This window comes from Diabrotica virgifera, chromosome 10, assembly GCF_917563875.1.
Source record: "Diabrotica virgifera virgifera chromosome 10, PGI_DIABVI_V3a".
In the NCBI taxonomy this organism is placed as follows: Eukaryota; Metazoa; Arthropoda; class Insecta; order Coleoptera; family Chrysomelidae; genus Diabrotica; species Diabrotica virgifera.
Window position 1 is genome coordinate 40,801,911 of NC_065452.1, and position 22,105 is coordinate 40,824,015.

General features: G+C 34.0%; 1 protein-coding gene and 1 long non-coding RNA gene across 3 annotated transcripts in view; one reads left to right on the plus strand and one right to left on the minus strand.

Annotated features, from left to right (window-relative positions):
- Positions 1–21,060, plus strand: part of LOC114335526 (RNA-binding protein 24-B-like) — a 307,277-nt gene extending 286,217 nt beyond the window's left edge. For both annotated transcript variants that reach the window (XM_028285780.2, XM_028285781.2), the window contains exons 4-5: positions 536–768; positions 9,124–21,060. In XM_028285780.2, coding sequence (XP_028141581.1) covers positions 536–768; positions 9,124–9,266 — 376 coding nt within the window. In that variant the 3' untranslated portion in view covers positions 9,267–21,060. The remainder of the gene's footprint in view (positions 1–535; positions 769–9,123) is intronic.
- Positions 383–12,617, minus strand: LOC114335527 (uncharacterized). Its single transcript, XR_003653277.2, has 2 exons — positions 12,490–12,617; positions 383–782 (listed from the first exon to the last, which is right to left on the minus strand). It is a non-coding gene; the product is annotated as an uncharacterized LOC114335527 (long non-coding RNA).
- Positions 21,061–22,105: the final 1,045 nt, after the last annotated feature.

Sequence of the window (22,105 nt, forward strand, 5' to 3'; positions counted from 1 at the left end):
CTTGCGTAAATCACCCGGTACATTCAAATTTAGATTAAAAAAGAGTATAATTTATATTTAAAAATGGACGGGTCTTAGCGTTCCTAAAACTTTTTAAAACAAGGACAGAATTAATTTTATTCCATAAGTGCCTTCCACCCTGTATAATATATTTGGTTTCGTAATTCGTACGATAATATATAATATATAAGCTTCTGCTATATCGTTACCCCATTCAAATTTTAGCATTGAAGGCCCTAAGAAACACAGTAATTTTCTGAACTTTTAGAGATCTCAGTAGGTAACTCTTATACTTATCTGTAGAATTGTTAATAACAATAAAGTTAAAAAATCAAAACAAATATTATAATGGTGGTGGTTTATAAAAACAAAAACACCTGTAGAGATATCTGAACAACTGTATCACTGAATTTTATTTGTATAATACTTGCTATAATCTTATATCGGCCACCAAGGTTTGAGTCTTCTGGTGTTTGCTTTTTCGCACATTTGACCCACACCTCTTAGTATCCTAATTGTTCGTCAATATTTTCAGAGTTCCACCAGGCTACGTCTACCCATCACCCTATCTGGCAGCTACCGCACCCGGCAGTTTAGTTCCTCTACAGGCTACGCAACTGACGCATGCTGCAGCCGTGGCAGCAGCGGCTACCTCGCAGTTCTACGAGTACCAGAATGCTGCAGCAGTAGCAGCAGCTGCGGCTGCCCCCTACACCGGCCAGTACACAAACGGATTTGATGCTTATACTCCTTACACTGGAGCAGCAGGTAAGATATCTTCTCTACAACAAACAAATTGAAAGTATAATACAATAATTTTTTTTTTAGGGAAAATATTTTGATTTATAATTTATTTATTTATTTATTGCTATTTACAATCTTGTTAAGTAGCGAAAGGGTTCATGTTTGAGCCATATACTACGAAATAACAAATTTAATATCCTAAATGTCATCTGGACGAATATACTTGAAGATCGAATAGGACCTGAGCGAAAGCAACATTCATGGTCAGAAACTGGTGCAGCATATCTGATGCCAGTAAGATAATAAGAAGGGTAGAAGAATGATCTTTTCTGAATAAAGAATATCTGCGTTGGATAACCAGCATGAACGCTTATATGCTAAGTAACATTTCTCAGTCAAATGTACAAACTGTTTATGAGAAAAATTAAAACCCCAAAAACAGAAAAATGGATAATTACCAACCAATAGGATAAGCTGGCTTCCGTAAAGAATATAGTACGTACATGAGACTATCTACAGACAATGAGAACATTGATAGAGGAGTCAATTAAATACCAAGTAGGCATATTGTATTTCTTGCCTTTGTTGACTAGTAAAAGGTATTTAGCAAAATCGAGATGTGGGTCATAGAACAAGCTCCCAATACGTCAGCCTAAAAATGAAGATAGCAAAAACAAAAACAATGACAAACACAGATGACGCCAGACATGTAACTATAAAAGACAGTGAGATGGAACAGTATCACAATACCGATTTTTAAGAAAGGACAAAGATCATGTTTGGACAACTACAGAGGAATAACTCTCTTATTCACAGGCATACTTAAGGATAAATTATTGGAATCACAGATGAAGAACAGCAAGGATTCAGAAAAGACAGGTCAACGACGGACGCAATATTTGTCATGAAACAAGTGAAAGAGAAGTCGATAGAATATAACAAACCTGCATATATTTGCTTCGTAGATCTAACGAAAGCATTTGACAGAGTCAGACTTAGCGATATAATAAAGAAAATTAAGCAAAAAAGGGTACCGGCAAACATTGTTGAAGTCATAAAACAAATGAACAATAACAACACGACAAAAATTAAAACAAACGAAACCACTACGGCCAACATACCAACACCAGGAGGAATCAGGCAGGGAGACAGCTTCAGTCCATTTCTATTCAATATGATAATGGATGAAATAATAGAAGATGTGGAATCGCTACAACTAGGATACAGACTCAGCCATAGTAGAATCAGTATAGTGTGTTATGCGGATGATGCAGCCCTGATTGCAGAGGACGAGGATGACCTAAATAGAAAACTTTATCGATTCTATCAAGCATGTCGACCACTCAACATGAACATATCCACGCAGAAAACAAAATGCATTACCATTGCGAAAGACCCAATTAGATGCAAGCTCGTGGTAGAGGGGGAACCCATAGAACAGCTAAACCAGTTCAAATATCTAGGTGTAGAGTTATCAAGTTATCATAACCCAGACAGAGACCTAAGAGGACAAATTAACAAGGCCGCTGTCTTATCCGGATGTTTGAGAGATGTGGTCTGGAATAACCCATATATAAGAATGGACAGCAAAGTTAGAATTTATAAAACTTGCATCAGACCTGTTAGGACCTATGGCATTGAATCAAGAGAAGACACCAATAGAACCAAAAACATGCTATGAACAGCCGAAATGAAGACACTAAGAGCAATGGCAGGGAAGACAAGAAGAGATAGAATACGAAACAACACCATCAGGGAACAATGTGGTGTGCAAGATGTAGTCATATGGGGCAGGCAAAGACGAAGAGAATGGTTCAGTCTTGTAAAAATAATGGAGGAGTACAGACTACCAAGAATTGCGCTAGAAGGAAAACCAGCAGGCAAGCGTCCACCGGGAAGACCGCCAAAAAGATGGAGAGATAGCTGGCATTAAAACGTTGGTAAAACAGAAAGTGCTAAGTGAATGGGGAAGTAAATGGCAACAATAAAAATCATTTCTACAGACTATTAAACGTACAACACATTCATGGTGTGAGATAAACATCGACTGCCGCGCGCCGTTTGTTTGTTAAAATAACTCGTTTGCGTATTGGACACAGCAGACTAACTCATGGTCATATTATATCTAAATCAAATCACCCTATATGTGATTATTGTAACTGTAATATATCCATACCACATATTTTGGTAGATTGTCCCAAATTTATCAACGAAAGAATAAAGAAACAAACATTCAATACCTGTAAATATAAAAGATATTTTAGGAGATAATAATTGTAATCCGAATATTTTTTATATATGTATATCTATTATTAAGATACGGACAAGTCACATACTTCAGTTTGTTATTAGTTAGTAAAAAGCACAATATTGCGAAATTAATTTTAACTTACCTATATATTGTACTACAAACCTACCCACTTAATTGTAATATTAATTGTACAAATCCTGATTGTATGTTCAAATGTAATTAACTGTATATTATGTTCTCCCGCTAATAACTCTTAGTGGTTGATGCGGTTAATAAAGAAAAAAAAAGAATATAATAATATAATTTATGGTAACTATGATGTACTAAAAGGAAGGTTCTGATTCAGATACTATCAATAGTTCGCTTTAAATCTTCTAAGTCTTATGGCCATAGTTTTTAAGTTATCTTTACTCGATGGTTGAATAGGTTGAGTGGTTGAGAGATACAATTGTTTATTTATTAGCCACCTCATGCTTTTAACTGTCTTAAGTTTGCCTCTCTTAGCTTTTGTATAGATTTCCCCGATAATTTTTCGTAGAAGTTCTAGGTATTTGCTTTCTATTTTAATAGATTTTTGTCTATATACTAGCGTACAATAACATCTTGTTGTATATGCCGCATGTGCTGATTTAATTGTGTGAAAATAAAGGGATATTTTCCATTTCTTCAACCAATGTCGACAAGCTTAAGTACAAGTAGCTTTAGTTAGGTAATTCTTAAGTTTTTGTTTTTGGGTAGTTCTTGCTGGATCAGCTTTTGAGGAAAAAATCACAGTGTCATCTGAGAATGTTGCTAATAGTATGTCATCGATGAGAGACTTACCGGAAATATAATATAATAGATAAAGTACTAATCCAATCACGCTGCCCTTTGTTAGTCTTGGCGTTATATTAGGTTTGTTCTGGCATCAGTTGCAAACGATTTGAAACCATCAGCGAATAGTGGACCAGCGCTAGTAGAGGGGATAGTACTGGTGACTGTATTATGTTCTCTCACTGACCAACTATTTGCTGACGGTTTCTGACTAGTTTGACTGTTTGCTAGAACAAACCTATTATAATTATGGTGCCACTATCCACTATCTTCTCTAAACAGAAGAAACGGTCTACAACAATTGGATATTGATTAACAAGTTCCGAAAAGCTCTTTCCAAAATTTGAGTCCTCCATTTTTGTTTAATTCATCCAATCATTTTCATTTTTTCGTTGAAGAATTCTTACATGTCTTATTAAATACCATACATCCGAATTTTCCAAATGGTTCACCCTGTATAGTATGCATTTATGTAAATTCTTTTCACCGAATTAAAAATGGTGCAAGGCTAACTAAGCATACAGTCAAACTGTCCATAATATTTTTAGTAAATTAACTTTTAGTTGACAAGAGCTGTTATATTTGTTTTTGCATAATTGCCAAATAATTTTGGCAACACAACCATCACCAATGCCGTAACACTAGCAAATAAATATTGTTCCGACTGCCGGACATGACAGATTGAAGTCAGTACGAATAAAACGTGTTGTTGCGTTGTGAAAAAAACTTGACACATAAAATAAAAATAAACTTTTTGAACTTTGGGCATTTAGAAAAGATTCTCGTTCACCTTTGAGTAATTCGATCACAGTTATTTGATTATGATGCTTTCAATGTAGGTAATCGATGGGCTGAAAAAAAAGTTCGTAGGCTAACATAGAAAAAAAATTTTTGATAAAATTTGATTTTATTATTTAATATTCAACCTTCGACGGCGATACAACGATTTTAGCGGTCTAAGAACTTTTCAATACAATTTTTATAATACAATTTGTCTTCAAAATAAGCCTCAATTTTGGCGATTACCTATTCATTTGTGTTAAATTTCTTTCTAGCAAGCATTGTCTTAAGGTCTCTGCGAAGCAATTCGAAGCTCAATTCATGAAATTTTGCCATAGTTTTAATTGATTTTTAACACGGTACGTTGTCTTAATGACATAGCACTTTCTTCTTCTTCAAACGGGGTCTTTTTTCGTGATTTTTTTCTTCAAAGGCTCCACTAACGCAATTTAATAGTCGGTGTTACTGGGTTTTTCCTTTTCAAAATCGTCGATGAATATTATACCATGCGCATCCCAAAATACTAATGCCATAACCTTGCCAGTCGAGTGTTGCTTCAAACACTTCTCAGAAGAGAACAGGGAAGACTACAACAGAGAAAGGACTCAAACGAGAAGACTTTTGAGAACAAAACAGAAGCAGTACCTAGAAGCGTGAATACAGCAACTTGAAGAGGAACATAGAACCGGTCAGTCTTAGTTTTATATAGGGACCTAAAAACAATGAAGGGCAACACGACCAACAGCCCAAGATTTATCAAAGACGATGCAGGACAATTTCCCACAGATGACGAGGAGATAAGCCGTCAATGGAGAAAGTATTTTGAGCAACTCTTAAATACAGTACCAGTTAAAGACAGTACCAGTTAGCCGAACCTGAAATACCAGGGCCCACACTAGCTGAAGTAAAGTCTGCAATTTCGTCCCAAAAAAAACTATAAAGCCCCAAACCATATCACCTTATAAGAGAAGTCTGGTAAAGAGAAGAAATATCGAAACACTGGCATGAAAGCCATATAGTACCTGTCCACAAGAAGGGATACAAACAAATATGTCGGAACTATAGAGGAATATCGTTAGTCAATACAACATATAAAATTATATCCATAATACTGTTTATAAGACTAACTCCATACGCAGAGGAAATAATAGGCGACTACCAAAGCAGATTCAGATCGAGAAGGTCGACCATAGACCAGATCTTCGTCCTACGCCAGGTGTTGGAAAAAAATTGCGAATTCAAATCACCAAATCACGATGTACACCAAATCTTCGTGGACTTTAAACAAGCTTACGATACTATTAGCAGAGAAGCATTGTGGGAGACCATGGTAGAGCACAGGTGAGTACGGAGAACTCTTCCGCACGGATCAGAATTGGCAGCACCACGTCGGAGGAATTCCTCATTGACACCGCGCTTAGACAAGAAGATCCTCTCGTCCCCCTGCTGTTTAACTTCGCACTGGAACATGCAGTAAGGAAAGCTCAGTCACAACTGACAAACGGATTTGCCGCCCAAGGATCAAAAATACTATTGGCCTTTGCGGATGACGTGGACACAATTGCACAATCCACCAGAGATGCAAAATAAGTGTTCACCCTATTCTAGAACGAAGCCAAGGAAATTGGTCTTAAGGTCAACGAGGACAAGACCAAGAACATGGTGGTTATGAAGAACCCAAGACCAAGGGTTAGACAAAACGTAAAAATTAATGAACACAACTTTGAAATCGTCAAATAATTCAAGTACCTGGGAGCGATCATAACTTGTGAAAATAAATATGAAAAGGACGTGGCAGCCAGGATCATTGCAGGAAACAGGACATATTACTCATTAATGACCGTACTTAAATAAAAAATACTCTCAAGACCAGCAAAAATAAGAGTATATAAGACAATAATTATTCCCACAATAACGTATGGAGGCGAGACATGGACTCTGAACCAGCGGAAAACGACAAAATTACTAGTACTTGAAATAAAAAGACACTACGGACTATCTATGGGCCTTGCAGAGAAAAGACAATGATAAACTCCAGACAGTATATGGAGATGAAAACATATACGCTACATTAAAGCAACCGAATAAGATGGGCGGGCCACGTGCTAAGATAAAGTGACGAAAGATTTCTGAATGCCTCATTCTGGGAAAGGTCTGATGGCAAAAGGTCAGTCTGTCGCCCAAGAAATAGATGGAAGAACGCAGTAGCCAGTGATCTACGCAAAATGGGAGTACAGCAATGGGAAATAGCTGCTCAGGACCGACAACAATGAAGGGAAATAGTAAACGCGGCCAAGACTCACATAGAGTTGTAGGGCCAAATGATGAAGATGATGACTCGAATTATGGCTTTCTGAAGTCGGTATAAGATATAAGATAAATCGTGAGATTAAAAAACAGTTAGAAAGATCTGGACAAGAAAATATCGGTCAAAATCTAGATATCATGAATTCCGCCATGGTCACCATAGCAAACGAAGTTTTGAAACCAGAAAAAGACCCAATAAAGAACAAGGATTGGATGACCGATAAAATACTAGACCTTATTCAACAAAGAAGAAATTGGAAAAACAAAGACGAGATTCGGTATAGAGAGATATATCGACAAATAAGATACGAGGTTAAGCGAGCAAAAGAGGACTGGATGGAACAAAGATGAAATCTTTGGAGGATCGTGAAATGGAAGAACTACAAAGAAAACATGACGAGTTTAATATACATAAAAAGCTTAAAGAAATTACCTACACTCAGAGAAAAAGAACTCCTCACTTTATGAGAAACTCCAAAGGTAAAATAATTCTCGACTTGGATGAAAAAAAGGAAGAATGGACTAACTATATAAAAGAGCTCTTCCTGGATACGAGGCCACCACTTAACACCACAAAGTATGCGAATACTGGTCCTAGTATTTTAAAAGCGGAAGTAGAGAAAGCCATCAAACAGAGCAAAAATGGGAAATCTCCAGGCCCTGACCAAATACCATCAGACTGGCTCAAACTTCTGGATGACGACAATGTCTCACAACTAACAAACATTTATAACCATATATACGAGACTGGCATGATGCCACAGATATGGTTAGAGTCCACATTTATTCCACTCCCAAAAAAGCCTAATACATCATCATGTAAAGACTTTAGACTAATTAGTCTCATGAGCCACTCTCTCAAGCTACTTCTTAAGATAATTCTTAATAGAATCAAGCAGAAATGTGAAGAGACAATGGGAAACAAACAATTCGGTTTCAGAGAAGGATTGGGAACAAGGGAAGCTTTGTTCTCAATGTTAACATTACTTCAACGATCATGGGAAGTACAGAAACCAATTTACGTCTGCTTTATAGATTTTGAGAAGGCGTTTGATAGAGTTCAACATAATAGGTTGTTTGAATATCTAGAAATGATTGGAATAGACGATAAAGATCTGAGACTTTTACAACATCTATATTGGTATCAAGAAGCTTCTATTCTGGTAGACGGCAAAGAAACAGACAAAATTTGCATTCAAAGAGGTGTCAGACAGGGTTGTGTGTTATCCCCAACTTTGTTTAACGTATACTCAGAAATAATTTTTAATGAAGCCTTGGAAGGACAATGTGGAGTTCGAATCGGGGGAGAAACTATTAACAACATCAGATATGCAGACGACACCGCGATCATGGCTGAAAATATCGAAGATCTTCAATTCCTTATAGATCGAGTCACTAGGGAATGCTCCAATAACGGACTTAACATAAATGCAACAAAGACAAAGTTACTTGTGGTTAGTAAACAAGACGTCGGCCCTATGCAACTAATTGTCAATGATGAATCAATAACAAAAGTTAACCATTTTAAATACCTAGGATGTTGGATAAACGAGACACTAAATCCGGATGAAGAAATTAAAACTCGTATAGAAATTGCAAGAGGAGCATTTATGAAACTTAGATCTATTCTGAGCAACTCTCAGCTGAACTTACAACTAAGAATCAAGTTCCTAAAATGTTATGTGTATCCTGTATTACTATATGGATGTGAAACCTGGATCATGAAGGTTAACATGATGAACAAATTAGAAGCCTTTGAGATGTGGTCGTATCGTAGAATGCTCAGAATATCTTGGGTTCAACGCATTTCAAACAGAGAAGTCTTAAACAGAGTAGGTCAAGGCGAAGGTGACTTAATGAAGATGATAAAAAAGAGAAAACTTGAATATCTGGGGCATATAATGAGAGGTAGCAGATACAGGATGCTGCAGTTAATACTCAATGGAAAGATCGACGGAAAAAGAGGAATTGGTCGAAAGAAATATTCATGGCTCCGAAACCTTCGTCAATGGACTGGCTTATCAGCAGATCAATTGTTACATGCCGCACAAGATCGAGAACGATATCGGCAAATTGTTATGGAAGCTACCCACGCCTAAAAATTTGGGCACGGTACTTAAAGAAGAAGAAGAAGTCGGTATAAATTTGTGATGATTCTCACATTCTGTAATATAATGTAATTCTAATATCCTATAATATTTCTGTTAAATCAATGAATTGTTTTCCAGGTGCTGCCAGCTATATGCCTTACACGTACGCTGCTCTGCCTCAGACGCCTGGACTGCCCACAGCAACGGCCGGGGCTTTTCCAGGAATCCCGTACCAGACTGCAGCTCAAGCTCAGTCCCTGCAGGAAGCTAGACTACAGTAATGAAGGTGTTGCATCCAATAATGCCGCAGTTACTATAATAGCAACTTTAGTTACTTAATATATTCAGTGAGAAAAAAATTACTTAATGAGGATTGATATCAAAATTCAAAATTTTAAAAACCACTTTGCATCATTAACCTAGATTGACGTTATAAAAATTCTTTATTCTTATGTTTTATAAGAAGAAAATTTTATTTTTTGATATTTATGTAGATCTGTTAAAGACTGTACCAAGACTCATGACAATGGGTATGTGGTGCAATTATTTAAACCTAATTTATTTTGTAGAAAAGTAATTCCAGATTTTAGTTATGAGTTATAACCAAGCAGAATCACACAACGGTTATTTAAAGGTACTAGACTAAAATGTATCATTATTCACGGTAGTATAGAAAAAAATTTTAATCCCACATAAAAACCACCCGCAACATTTTTCCAGAATATCAAAAGTCGGTGATTCAGTAATCATCTCTGATCAAAATCAAAATCGTATCTTGGCAGTTTCTCGAAAAAACTGTGATTTTATATAATTCGTACATATTTATGTATAATTTCACCTTTGACCTTTTAATACCTACAATAAACACACTGCAATAACAATATAATCAATAATAATAATTACTTTCATTTCAATAAATTTCATTGTTAAAAGAAACAATTTTAAAATTTTTAATTATTTTAATTATAATAAATATTAAAAATAAATATTTTAAATGTTTTTTTATAAAAAAAATTAATGAAAAATCCTTTATAAAAAACCCTGAAAGGGCCACATCTATCACAGAACATTTACGATCTAAGTAGATCATCATCAGTGCTGTTACCTAAAATATTATGGGTGGGTTTCATGTGGGATTAACATTTTTTCTATACTACCGTGTATTTATGGTTGTCCATTTCTGTAGTGAAGAGATCTGTAGTGTTATTCTACTTGATTATAATGTTTTAAAATATGTAACAATGCTCAAAAATAACTGACTTTCAAAATTGCTACTCTTTTGCAGAATAGTTGATGTTGGAACTGCAAAAAAAGTGCAATAATGAATTTAAAATTTAAGTAGACTTATTTCTTTTAGTCTTGAAAATACAGGGTGACACATGACTCATGATTCATATATTTAGTGCTTTCAAATTATAAATAATCGGGTAGTCAAATTTATACAGAATACACAAACATGAGGCCCACAATAGCAAAAGATTAATCCATTAGGAATGCTATTATGACTTAAATCTGTACTTAAAAGATAAAGATAGTACTTGTTTTGACAAGACCATCTCTAATTATTTTTAAAGCTATTAACTTCAAACTGATTCTGGAATGTAAAAGTGCCCTTAGTGCTGGTGCGTTGAATAATAAGGTCAAATTCATATTATGGGTATTAGGAAATACAGAGGAATGAGCCAGTCGATGTCCTTAGTTCATCTACTCTTTCTCTGGCACTCAACCCTCCAGTCTCAAGGAGCTGTTATAACGAAACTTACAGGGCTCTTGGACTAGTGGTGGAAGGATAATACTGCAGCAGTGCATTTCAAACTTAATTGCTTATACTTTACCGTAGAACATGCTTTTTGGTACTCACTGTGCACACTGACTACTGTAGATTTAGACAGAATCTACATCTACTCAGACTGATAGATAACCCATATATAGATAGATATACCATCTCTAATTATTTTAAAGCTATGCAATCCTAAAGCAGTTAGCTTCAAACTGATTCTGGAATGCAAACGTGCCTTTAGTGCTGGTGCGTTGAATAACAAGGTCAAATTTATATGGGTATGAGAAAATACAGAGGAATGAGCAGGTCGATGTCCTTAGTTCATCTATTCTCAACCCTTAAGTCTCAAGAAGCTGTTCTAACGAAGGTTCCAGGACTCTTGGACTAGTGGTGAAAGGATAATACTGCAGCCGTACATGCCCAGAACTTTGCCAACTTAACTCCTCATTTTTAATCATAGAAGATGCTTTTTGTAGTCAGTATGCTTCACTGGCTACTGTAGATTTACACAGAAACTACATCTACACAGGCTAGCAGTTAACCCAAGATTCCGTCTACATGACCACCAGGAGGTCTCCTGTCATGTTCTTTGTAGATGCCCAATAATGGCATACTAAATGATACAAGACCTTGATTTAGCATTCAGCTATCCAAGCCAAGTAAAGGAGATACCATTAAGAAGGCTTGTGGCGTCCTGTGACGCTACGAGTCTATTAAAATGGACCTAGACACCTTGGATAATGTGAATTGGCTCAGACTCTAGGCCTGATCCTAGTAAACAATAGGTCTTGCGAAAATAAATTTTCTTCTCTCAAAAGAAAAACTTCCTTGTTTTACTATGTTGAGTTTTTGGTGATGAAATTGGACGACCACCATTTTTTTATGAATCATTGTCACTTATAACATTCTGAAGATTTCAACGTTTACGGGAAGGTTGGATAGATATTTTACGTTTTACATACTCCACAACAGTACTAGATGCAATTTTGATGTTGACCTACTAGATCATTGAAGATATAAATCCAAGATTTTCTATATTTCTATCAATTTAATCGGTTATTCTTGTCTTATTAATGGTACTTTTTGTCAATCTTGTTACATATTCAGCCTTACAAAATTCCCCTGTTTACCATAACCATAACAACCATAACAAGCTTCTGCATTATTACCATGTAAATGTATTTGTGAGCAACGGTGTAACCAGCATAATCCTAAGGGGTGGGGGTTACAACTACTGGACGATCTCTGGCGGGTAAGGAATTGAGTGGGGTGTTAAGCGTATAGAGCTCAAATTACATCCCAATGCGAGGGGTTATAACTCCCAAAACTCCTCTGGTTACGCTGCTGTTTGTGAGTGGGTTCATGTTGCTGTGATTCAGAAAACTATTTAAAAAAAAATTGATTTTTAATGCTGTTATTTCAAGTTTATGGTCAGTATTTTTTGTAGAGACAATAGAATCGAGTCAGTGGTCCTCAGTATATAGGTTCTAGTCGTATTAAAGTAGTCCGTAAAAAATTATATTTATATTAGATATGTAAACAATACAAAAAATACGATTCTTCTGTGCTGCTAAAGTAGGACAGATGTTATTTTTTGTAGAGATTGACAATATCCTTCAAACGGACAATCTTTCTATATTTATGTATGCAATCATCATGAATAAATGTAACATACAAGATATATTCAGTGCGATTCAAAGACATTTTAAGAAATATTTGCTTACCTATATTCAGCCTAGATTCAATAGAGTGTTCGTACCAATCAACAGGTAGAGAGCGCTATTTTTCGGCGGAAAACAAATAAAGGGATAAGAATTTGAGTTTACAGCGTTCTCTTATAGCGATAGAAACGTATAAATTTACATTATATCGATTGTTTCCCACCTTTAGACGTATCAGAGGAGTATGTCAACTAAAATTGTCACTGTGACAGTGTTAGTTGACAAACTCGTCCGATAGGTACGTCTAGAGGTGGGAAACAATCAATATAATGTAAATTTATATGTTTCTATCGCTAAATTTCCCTACTCTACTAGTTTGATTTCTATTTATCTCACAACTTAATATGTTTTCTATCCTTTGCGCTATTTTGTTTTATATTACAAAAACGATATCTTATCTAATTATGATTTAAAAATATAATCGTATAAATAAAAAATGATTATTTTCCGGAGATTATCTTACTTTAAACTAAAAAAACCACTCTCACAAAATTTCATGTAAATATCACGGGAAACAAGTGAAATTACAAACTTTGTTTACATTTTTTTGCCCCCTTATTTGTTTACATTTTTCCGAATTCTATATCTGGTTTATTATTACTACAAATCACCACCTTAACAATGATTTAGTCAAATAAAGTAGTTGTTTCCTGATTAGAAAAATTTTAAAAAACCTATCAAGTCATGATCAACTATAAGTTTTTGGCTAATGTTGACAAAATAAAATCTTTTCAAATTCAAACCAATTTTTAAGTCCTATGTAGTTTGTGACTATGTCTATGTGAAAAGTATGTTACATTTATGAGAAGTTGCGATAGATTAGATATTACTTGAAGCATTATTTTGTAAAATAAATACTGTATACTATAATTAGGTTCATAACATTGTGACGTATATACTATTTTCATGATAAAGCAAAATATGAAAAACAGATATGATAATAATATTATATTGCATTCGTCAATGCAAGGAATCTCAATATAAAAAACAAAAATACAACATAAATTGAACTAGGACAAAATAGCCAGTCTCTAAAACATTACTACTACAATTGTGCCAATAAATTCTTATCATCAGTAGCATCAAACAGCTAAAGAGTCATAATATGCAGCTTTGAAATTCACATATTTGTGATCGGTTCACTGTAAACATTTAGTCAGTCAAAAATAATGTATTTTCAATTATAATTGCGGGTTGATCCTATTAATTAAAGTAAATATTATATCTAGAATAGATAGATAAAGTTATTCAATTGGTGCTATTTAACATTACATTTGCTTCACATGTATAAACAAAGAAAGAGCCAGATCGACAAGGTATTCCTGCATGTCAAAAGACTGATCCAAGTGACATCCTAGATCATCTGTCCTATATAACCTTTTATCATAACTATTGCTAAACCTCAAATTAATCTTTATACTTCAATTTTATATATTTTTGGACTAGTAGCCCACGATTTAGGAATACGTGAATACGTGACAAAGACCAAAGATAATTATTTCTTAAAAATAGATTTACGTACTACCCAAAGTCTTTAACTAATTAAAAATTCATGAAAATAGTATATACAAATATATATGTGTATCTAAGGAGACAAATATGTTAGTAGAGTAAACAATTCCTGATAAAATCCTGAATTTGAACTGAAGACAACCCACAATATGTCCTGTGAATGAATCAAAATAATTTTCATTCCTTATATATAGAGGTTTTGTAAGTTTGCACTGCCTCGGCCATATATTAAAAGGTCAATACCGTCAAATGCCTTTTCGGATTCTTTGGATCTTATGGTTAATGAAAAATTAACAATAATTTAGTTAATATAAGTAGCTGTTGTATATCTTCAAAGATGTGAATACATTCGTGACAAAACATCTCGTAACGCGACAGATCGTAACTCCACAAACGGTAACGGACACTTCGTAACGGCGACAGGTCGTAACTATACGTATTCGTAACGATATAGTTCGTAACGTCAAAATTGAATTATTCTCTTTATTTTTGTTAACGTTGAAACCAACTTTCATTACAGTTAAAATATTGACATTACGTTTATCAATTTACCGAGCCAGGACCAGAATAATAATTTTTAACACATTTTGTATTTCGTAAAGAAATATATTTTTAAAATTATCTCTTAAATTAATATAATCTACTTAGTAATGTAAATTATATTAGTTATATTAAGTATAATATACATTATTATTAATTTGTTTTTATTTCTTTCATTATTTTTCACACTTAGTTTTACTACTTTAAAGTGATCATTCTAGATAAAGAATTCCTCAGTTGTCATTATTAACAAGAATATATGCAAAAATATGTGTGAAATATATTTAAAAAGCAGCGGTCTTAAAAAAAGTACCATTACATTTATTATAGGAATAGATACTATACTATAGAAATACTAAATTTGCTAAAAAAACTACTTATACCGTTACGAATATGTATAGTTACGAACTTATGAAATATCGCCGTTACGAATTTTCAGCGTTACGAATTTTCGGCGTTACGAATTGCCCGTTATCATTTGTCGAGTTACAAACTGTCGTCTTACGAGATGTCGTGGAACCGAATAAATTAGTGTAAACATATATGTATTTATAAAGACTCTGTGGGAGTGTAAAAATTCTAGTCAGGTTAGATAAGACCAAAAATCCGTCCATGGATTTTAACACGACTTTGTTTACCGGGCCTTGAAACGAAATTCTAAAATATTAATATTAGACCAAAAATTTCATATTTTTCATAAATATAAAATACTTTTAAAATAATTCCACGTCTGCTTGGAATACCTGATATGCCTAATATTAGGGAAAGTTGCAATTTGTAAATTATTTGACGAAAAGAAATTGTAACTCATTTGCCAGCAAAGCCTGGAAATGCAAAACAAGTTAAGTTCAACTGTATGCAAAAAGTAGTTTTTAAAAAATATTTTTCTAAAAGCCTAAAAAATAATTTATCATTTTTTCGTTACAGTCATGTTGCCATATGTTACTCGGAGGTTTCTATTTCTTATTTGTATAATGTAATGGCATTTTAACATTCTTTCTATGTGCCCGTACTACTCAATATTTATCTATTTACTTCTGTAGATATTTGGTTTAAATATAAACATTAAGGCAAGATATCGTTTGTCTACTTTTGAATTTCATATATTTTTACTTCTTTCCTTTTTATTTTAAATTTTTACTACTTCCAAGGTACTTCTTTATAAGTCTAGCTCCATAAGTCTAGCTTATTCAAATTTTTCTTCTTGATACTATAACTACTTCATCTGTGAACCCTAGGCATCGATGTCTTGTTTGATACATATGTGGCACATGATAAATAATAGAGATGATAAGGAATCGGCTGCTTGGTGACAATTCTGCCATTACTTCATTTATTTTGTCTATGGTACAAATCTTTCACTTGCTTCAATTATTCTTTCTACCTAAATTCGCAGTTTTTCTACAGTATTTTCTACCTCTATTTTCGGTGAAAACATAGTGCAGCGACAAGATTAGAGACTAGCTTGATAAGATAACAACGCAGAACGGAATGCATCAAGATGCTCCAGAAATGGAGAAGAACAAAAAAGGGAAAAGTACATTCACGATTAAAAGAAGGAAACAGAAATAGATTGGACATACTCTAAGGAACGACCAAAACAATATAACCAGAGGGGCACTTGAATACCAACCAGACGGAAGAAGAAGAAGAGGTAGACCCGATATTAGCTGGAGAAGAACTGTAAGAAGAAATCATGAAAGAATTAGCCTGAGATGGAGAAAGGTCAAATAGAGAGCAAGAAATAGAGAGAAAGGGAAAAGATTTGTGGAGGAAATTTCGAGAGGATAAAACAGAAGAGGATGAGCTGGTTCATCCAATCAGCCATCTTCCATTTCTGGTTTAGAAACGCAAGAGTGCGCAATACTCCATAAGGAGGGAAGGCAGTAGAGAGAAAGCGAAAAAGAGAGAACACAATGTATCCAGAAGAAAAAATTTGGAGCCTAATTGAAATAATTAAAAGCCTTCTAAGAGATGTTTAAATAAGGATCAATTTATAGGCATGTTCGTCCTTCCTAGAAAAAGTTTCTCCATTTAAAAATATACAAATTTTTTTACACCAGCAATAAATAAATTATCAAGAATGTTGTTGGTACAGGGTACGATCAAGAATTTGACAACTAACTGAACGTTTCTCTGTATGACCTGTGACAAATAAACATTTAGATATAGTTACCATATGGGCTTTGTCACTACAGCATCATACTGGGTGTTCCACTTTTTAAACCTCAATTTAAATAATATTGCAGAAAGTTAGACGCATCGCTACACTAGGTTTTTGTCTTTCGAAATTACGTTTGTTATTTTTGAGTATTTGACATTAGTAGACAGTTTAGATGGTAATGGGGAAACCTTTCTTACAACAATTTTAACAGTGCTAAAAGTTGAAGGTACAGAGCTATAATTTAATACCTTTTTGATTACAGATGAAACATTTTTCTGCATTAAATTACTCTTTAGCAAATTCCTCATAATTTTGGATTCTGATAAAATTGAATAGTTTGACAGTCGCTGTTTATTTGAATAATTTCTCTTGTTGCCCTTTGTGGTTGGGTTTACCAATATTTATTATTAATACTCTGTCAACACAAAAAACAGTCACAGTATACTCTGACAAAGTAAAAATCGAGGTGAAATTTTGTGAAAAATTATTACTAAATTATTAAATTGTTAAATATTAAAAAATATAATTATTAAGTCGTCTCCAGACAACAAAAAAATTGTTCCATCTTGCAATAGTACCGTCAACTATGATGAAGAAGTGATGAAAAAGCACAACGTATTAGAAAACCATGAGCTAGAATTTCTTGAAAGCTATATTATAACACCACCTGTAAAAGCCATCCACCAAAAAGGAAACCACTCTCACCAGACCCACCATCTCCTCAGTTGACACAAGTATTTCAGTCTAGGCTGGACCATCACAGAGGTCAGTAAAACACAGATAATTACTGCGCACAACTTCAACAAGTCAAGATGATAATGTTTTTGACCAAATATTAATTCCTGAGGGTATAGAAAGTGATTGATAATAATTCATCATCCCAAATTACATCAGATTCAGTAAATCTGCTACTGGATGTACAGGATACTACAACAAGTCGGCACTGTTAAACAGCCGATATCGCAAGGAAAGCTTCTTTCATCTGAAATTTTACCTCAAGGTGAAAAACCCAGAACTTATTTTTTTCTTAGCCAGGTCACTCAGAAGCTGATTGCTAAGAATACAATAGCAAAAAAGACTGTTCCAATTGCCAATATTGTTTCTAAGTTTCCAGTAGGAACTAGAAATAAAGTTCAGATCATGACGTATCATTCCCGTTGGCATAATTAATAAACTTGGAACAGTCCTTTTCACTATTGTCTTTTTTAGAATCATTTCTTGCTTTCTAGTACTAGGCGTACCTCTGACTAAGAAAAAAATAAGTTCCCGGTTTTGGACCACAAGGTGAAACTTTCGTCGGAAGAATATTTCTTTGGTATATCGGCTTTTTAGCACTAACAGTTCGTGGTATCCTGGGTTTGGTTTTATTTTTTTGTGGTTGGGTAATTGACTTCATACGTATAACGGTAAGGGTATATCGAGTAGCAGATTTAGTGAGGGCCAATTTCGTTGTAGATGTTAATGCACCTGATTGCATGCGTGCATTAGCTGATGGATTATTATAAATCACAATCGGCATGCTTTCTATACTTTCTGGCGTTAATATTTGGTGTGACCATGTTATCGTCATATTGAAGGTGTCAAAAACATTATCGTCTTAAATTTTTGAAGTTGTACTGGTAGTTTGCTTGGCTTCTTCAGTAATGATCTGTGTTTTACTGTCGGTCTGTGATTTTCCAGCCATGACTGAAACTCTTGTTGCAACTGTGGAGATTGTGTCTCTGATCAGAATGGATTTATTTTTTGATACCTACACAAACAATTGGTTGGAGAAATACTCCACATGGTGTTATAATCGTTTGTTGTTGAATCTTTGCCTGACAAGAACGGTTAGCTCTCGATCTTCTCATATGTTTGGAAGCCATTGGTTGCTGTTCTTTCTCGCTGTGCTTTTTAATATTGTGTATCACAAATATCTTACCATAATCAACATCAATGATGGTACTAACGGAAGATGGTCAAATTTTGTGTTTCCTAGAGCAGATTTAATATTTTTTTCAGACAAAATAACTGGCTTGGTCTTTGATTTTTACTTTGTCAGAGTTTCAGTAACTGTTTCTTGTCGAGTAAATTCGCTTTTTACATCTAAAAGTCAAACAACTTGCAACTAACAGTCGAATTGTTGTCTTTTTCGGTATAATCTTTCGACGACGAAACATCATATTCAAGGAGGTGGGAATTTTGTCCAATGGTTCCAAGTGATTTGATAGACTTTCAGGTGTAAATAGAAAATGTACTCCACAAGAAACAGATACTGAAACTGTGACAAAGCAAAAATCAAAGTACAAGCCAGTTATCCTGTCTGCAAAATTATTAAACCGGCCCCAGAAAACACAAAATTGTACCATCTTCCGATAGTACCGCCATTGATGGTGATTATGTAAAGACGTTCGTCATACATAATATTAAGAAGCACAGCAAGAAGGAACAACCACCAGTCGCTTCCAAACATATTAGAAGATCGACAGCTAAACCTTCTTGCCAGGCGAAGATTTTACAATAAACGATTATGATACCATCTGAAGAAGTTCTCCAACCAACTGTTTGTTTATCAAAAAAGTTAACCCTTCTCATCAGAGCCACCATCTCGACAAATGCTGCAAGAGTTTCAGTCGATGCTGGACTATCACAGATTGTCAGTAAAACACAGATCATTACTGGTGGTGCGAAGCCAACTATCAGTACAGCTTCAACAAGCCAAGATGGTGGTGATTTGGATAAGCTCAATATGCCGATAATATTGTCAGACCAAATATTAATTCCAGAGAGTATAGAAGGAATGCCTGTTGTGATGTATGATAATGCATCAGCTGATGAACCTACGCAATTTGGTACATTGACATCTAAAACGAAATTAGCTTTCAGTAAATCTGCTTCTGTAAATACCTGTACCCTCATACATAAAAAGAAAATAACCCAACCACAAAAATTATAACTAAGCCCAGCATATTATCAACTGCTACTGTTAAACAGCCGATGTATCTAGGAAAGGTTCTTCCGGCGAAAATTTTACCTAACGATGCAAATCTGGAACTTATTTTTTTCTTAACCAAGGAACCGCCTAGTATTACGAAGCAAGAATTGATTCAAAAGAAGCCAATAGTGAAAAGGGCTGTTCCAATTGCCAATATTGTACCTCCAACTTCTCGCACTGTTAAAACTGTTGTAAGAAAGGTTTCTCCATCTACGTTTGTTGTATTTTGATACATTTTTCTGTACCTGTAAGTGCAATTGGTCTATAATTACAATGAGAAGTTTTACTTTTACTGAAATATTTTCAAAACACTATAAAAAAATTCAACTTTCCTTAATTGTGAATTAAACAAAGTATGCTTACCTAACAGATTTTTCATCTATTAGACGATAGAGACAACCGCTACATTCATAAACTCTGTGTGTATGTTGGAATAAAATATTGTTCTCTCTCAAGTGTGGCCCTTTTGCAAACCTAATTACAAGGTTTGCCTGTGTAGCCAAAGTAAGCCAAAGCCGTGTGAATTTCTTGCAGACATAATTACAACTTTTTTCTCTGATTATAAATTTTCAGAAGTGAGTGTGTAGCTAAAGCAGTTGTGAGTGGTCATAAATCGACATAAAAATCCAAAAGCCTCCATTTTGATGTAAAACCACAAAACCAAAGAGTTGACAGTATTTTCTGGAGAACTGGTAGTCACAAATGTGTAAGATGCACATAAACATAATATCACGGATACTATAAAACATAAAGTCAATGTAAATTTTTCATTCAGTCTTCATGGAAGAGATTTTTGATTCAGAAGTGAAAGAATATAATAATCTTCTGTGTGAGTCTGCATCTGTCCAAACTCACATCTGTTAGTCTCTCAAGGATTTGTTCCTGGCATAAAAGATGTTATATTTATAGAGGATGCTTTAGTCTCTCAAGGATTTGTTCCTGGCATAAAAGATGTTATATTTATAGAGGATGCTTTAGTGATATACTTTTTGGCCTATATTTTCACTGTTTTGATTTTCATGTGCCTTTCTACATATAGATTATCGTGAAGTCTATACCAAAGACCATTATTGTATTCTAATGGTAGATTTTTAATGATTAATGGTATTCTTAAAACGGAATACCTAACTCAATGTTAGAAATATTGCAGACTATATCTTTTGGAAAAATATTTTAACACATAACGCATTAAGGTTAGAAAATATATGTACTTATCTTTAGTCAATATATTTAAATATATTCTTATAATAAGTTATTTTTAAATATTAGTTCAATAGTTTTTACTGTAAAAACCTATTTGTTATTCTTTATTCTTTACTTAAATATTTTCTACTAAGAATAAGATATCATAATATAACCAAGTTAATTAAATATTTCAAAAATACTCTACTTTTTCTTATTTCATTCCCTACGACCAGAGCACAATACATAGAGGGTGTTTCAAAAAATGGTAACACCGTCTCTAGGATAGGTAAAAAGCTGAAAAATAATTGCGGTTTGCTTAGTAAAGCCGTTGATTGAAATATTAATACCAATATTAATATTTCAATCAACGGTAAAGCATTTTTGTAACACCATCCGTTTTGAAAATAGAGAGCGTTGAAAAAAAATTTACACATTTTTTACAATTCTGCCGAAACTACTCGCAATATTGTGATGAATTATTTATTTTAATAAGATGGGTTTTAAGAGGTGGTTATTGTCCATTTTCTGACATGCAATTAAGAATTGTATATCCATCATTGGCGCGCATACGTGTAAGGGTCTGAATTTTCTAAAGAAAAAAATAATAAATACTTTACTGAGATATCCCAAATTAAAAATTATTTTTGAATCCCTCGTTCAATTTGTGACAAAAAATTTATCTTTACTTTTTCATATGACGTGCTGTTTTTATGCAAAAAAGAACATCTTAACCCTTGCACAGTATTCGAAACAAGTTTCTATCCATTCATTACAGAAACTTAATGCGAATACTTTAAAAGAGTTCAGATATTTTATTTTTTACATAATGACAGTGCGTGGTATGAAAAAGGGGAAGACAGGTTTCACAAATTAAATGAGGAGTTCAAAAATTATTTTAATTTGCACCGGCATGTGCGCCAATGATGAATATAAAATTCTTAATTGCATGTCAAAAAATGCACAATAAATACCTTTTAAAATTCCACCAAACTTCATTACAATGTTATCAGTAGTTTCGACAAAATCGTAAAAAATGTATAATTTTTTTTCTTCAACGCCTGTATCTTAAAAACAGATGACGTTACAAACATTTTTATTCAGCAACAGTGTCTGTCAAAACAATGGAAATTAAAACAGTTAAAGATAAAGCAGACATTCAGGATTATAAGAACTATAGATCGATAAAGATAATGTTTGAATAGAGAATGAAAGTTTGGAATAGGGAAGTACAACGAACCAGACTA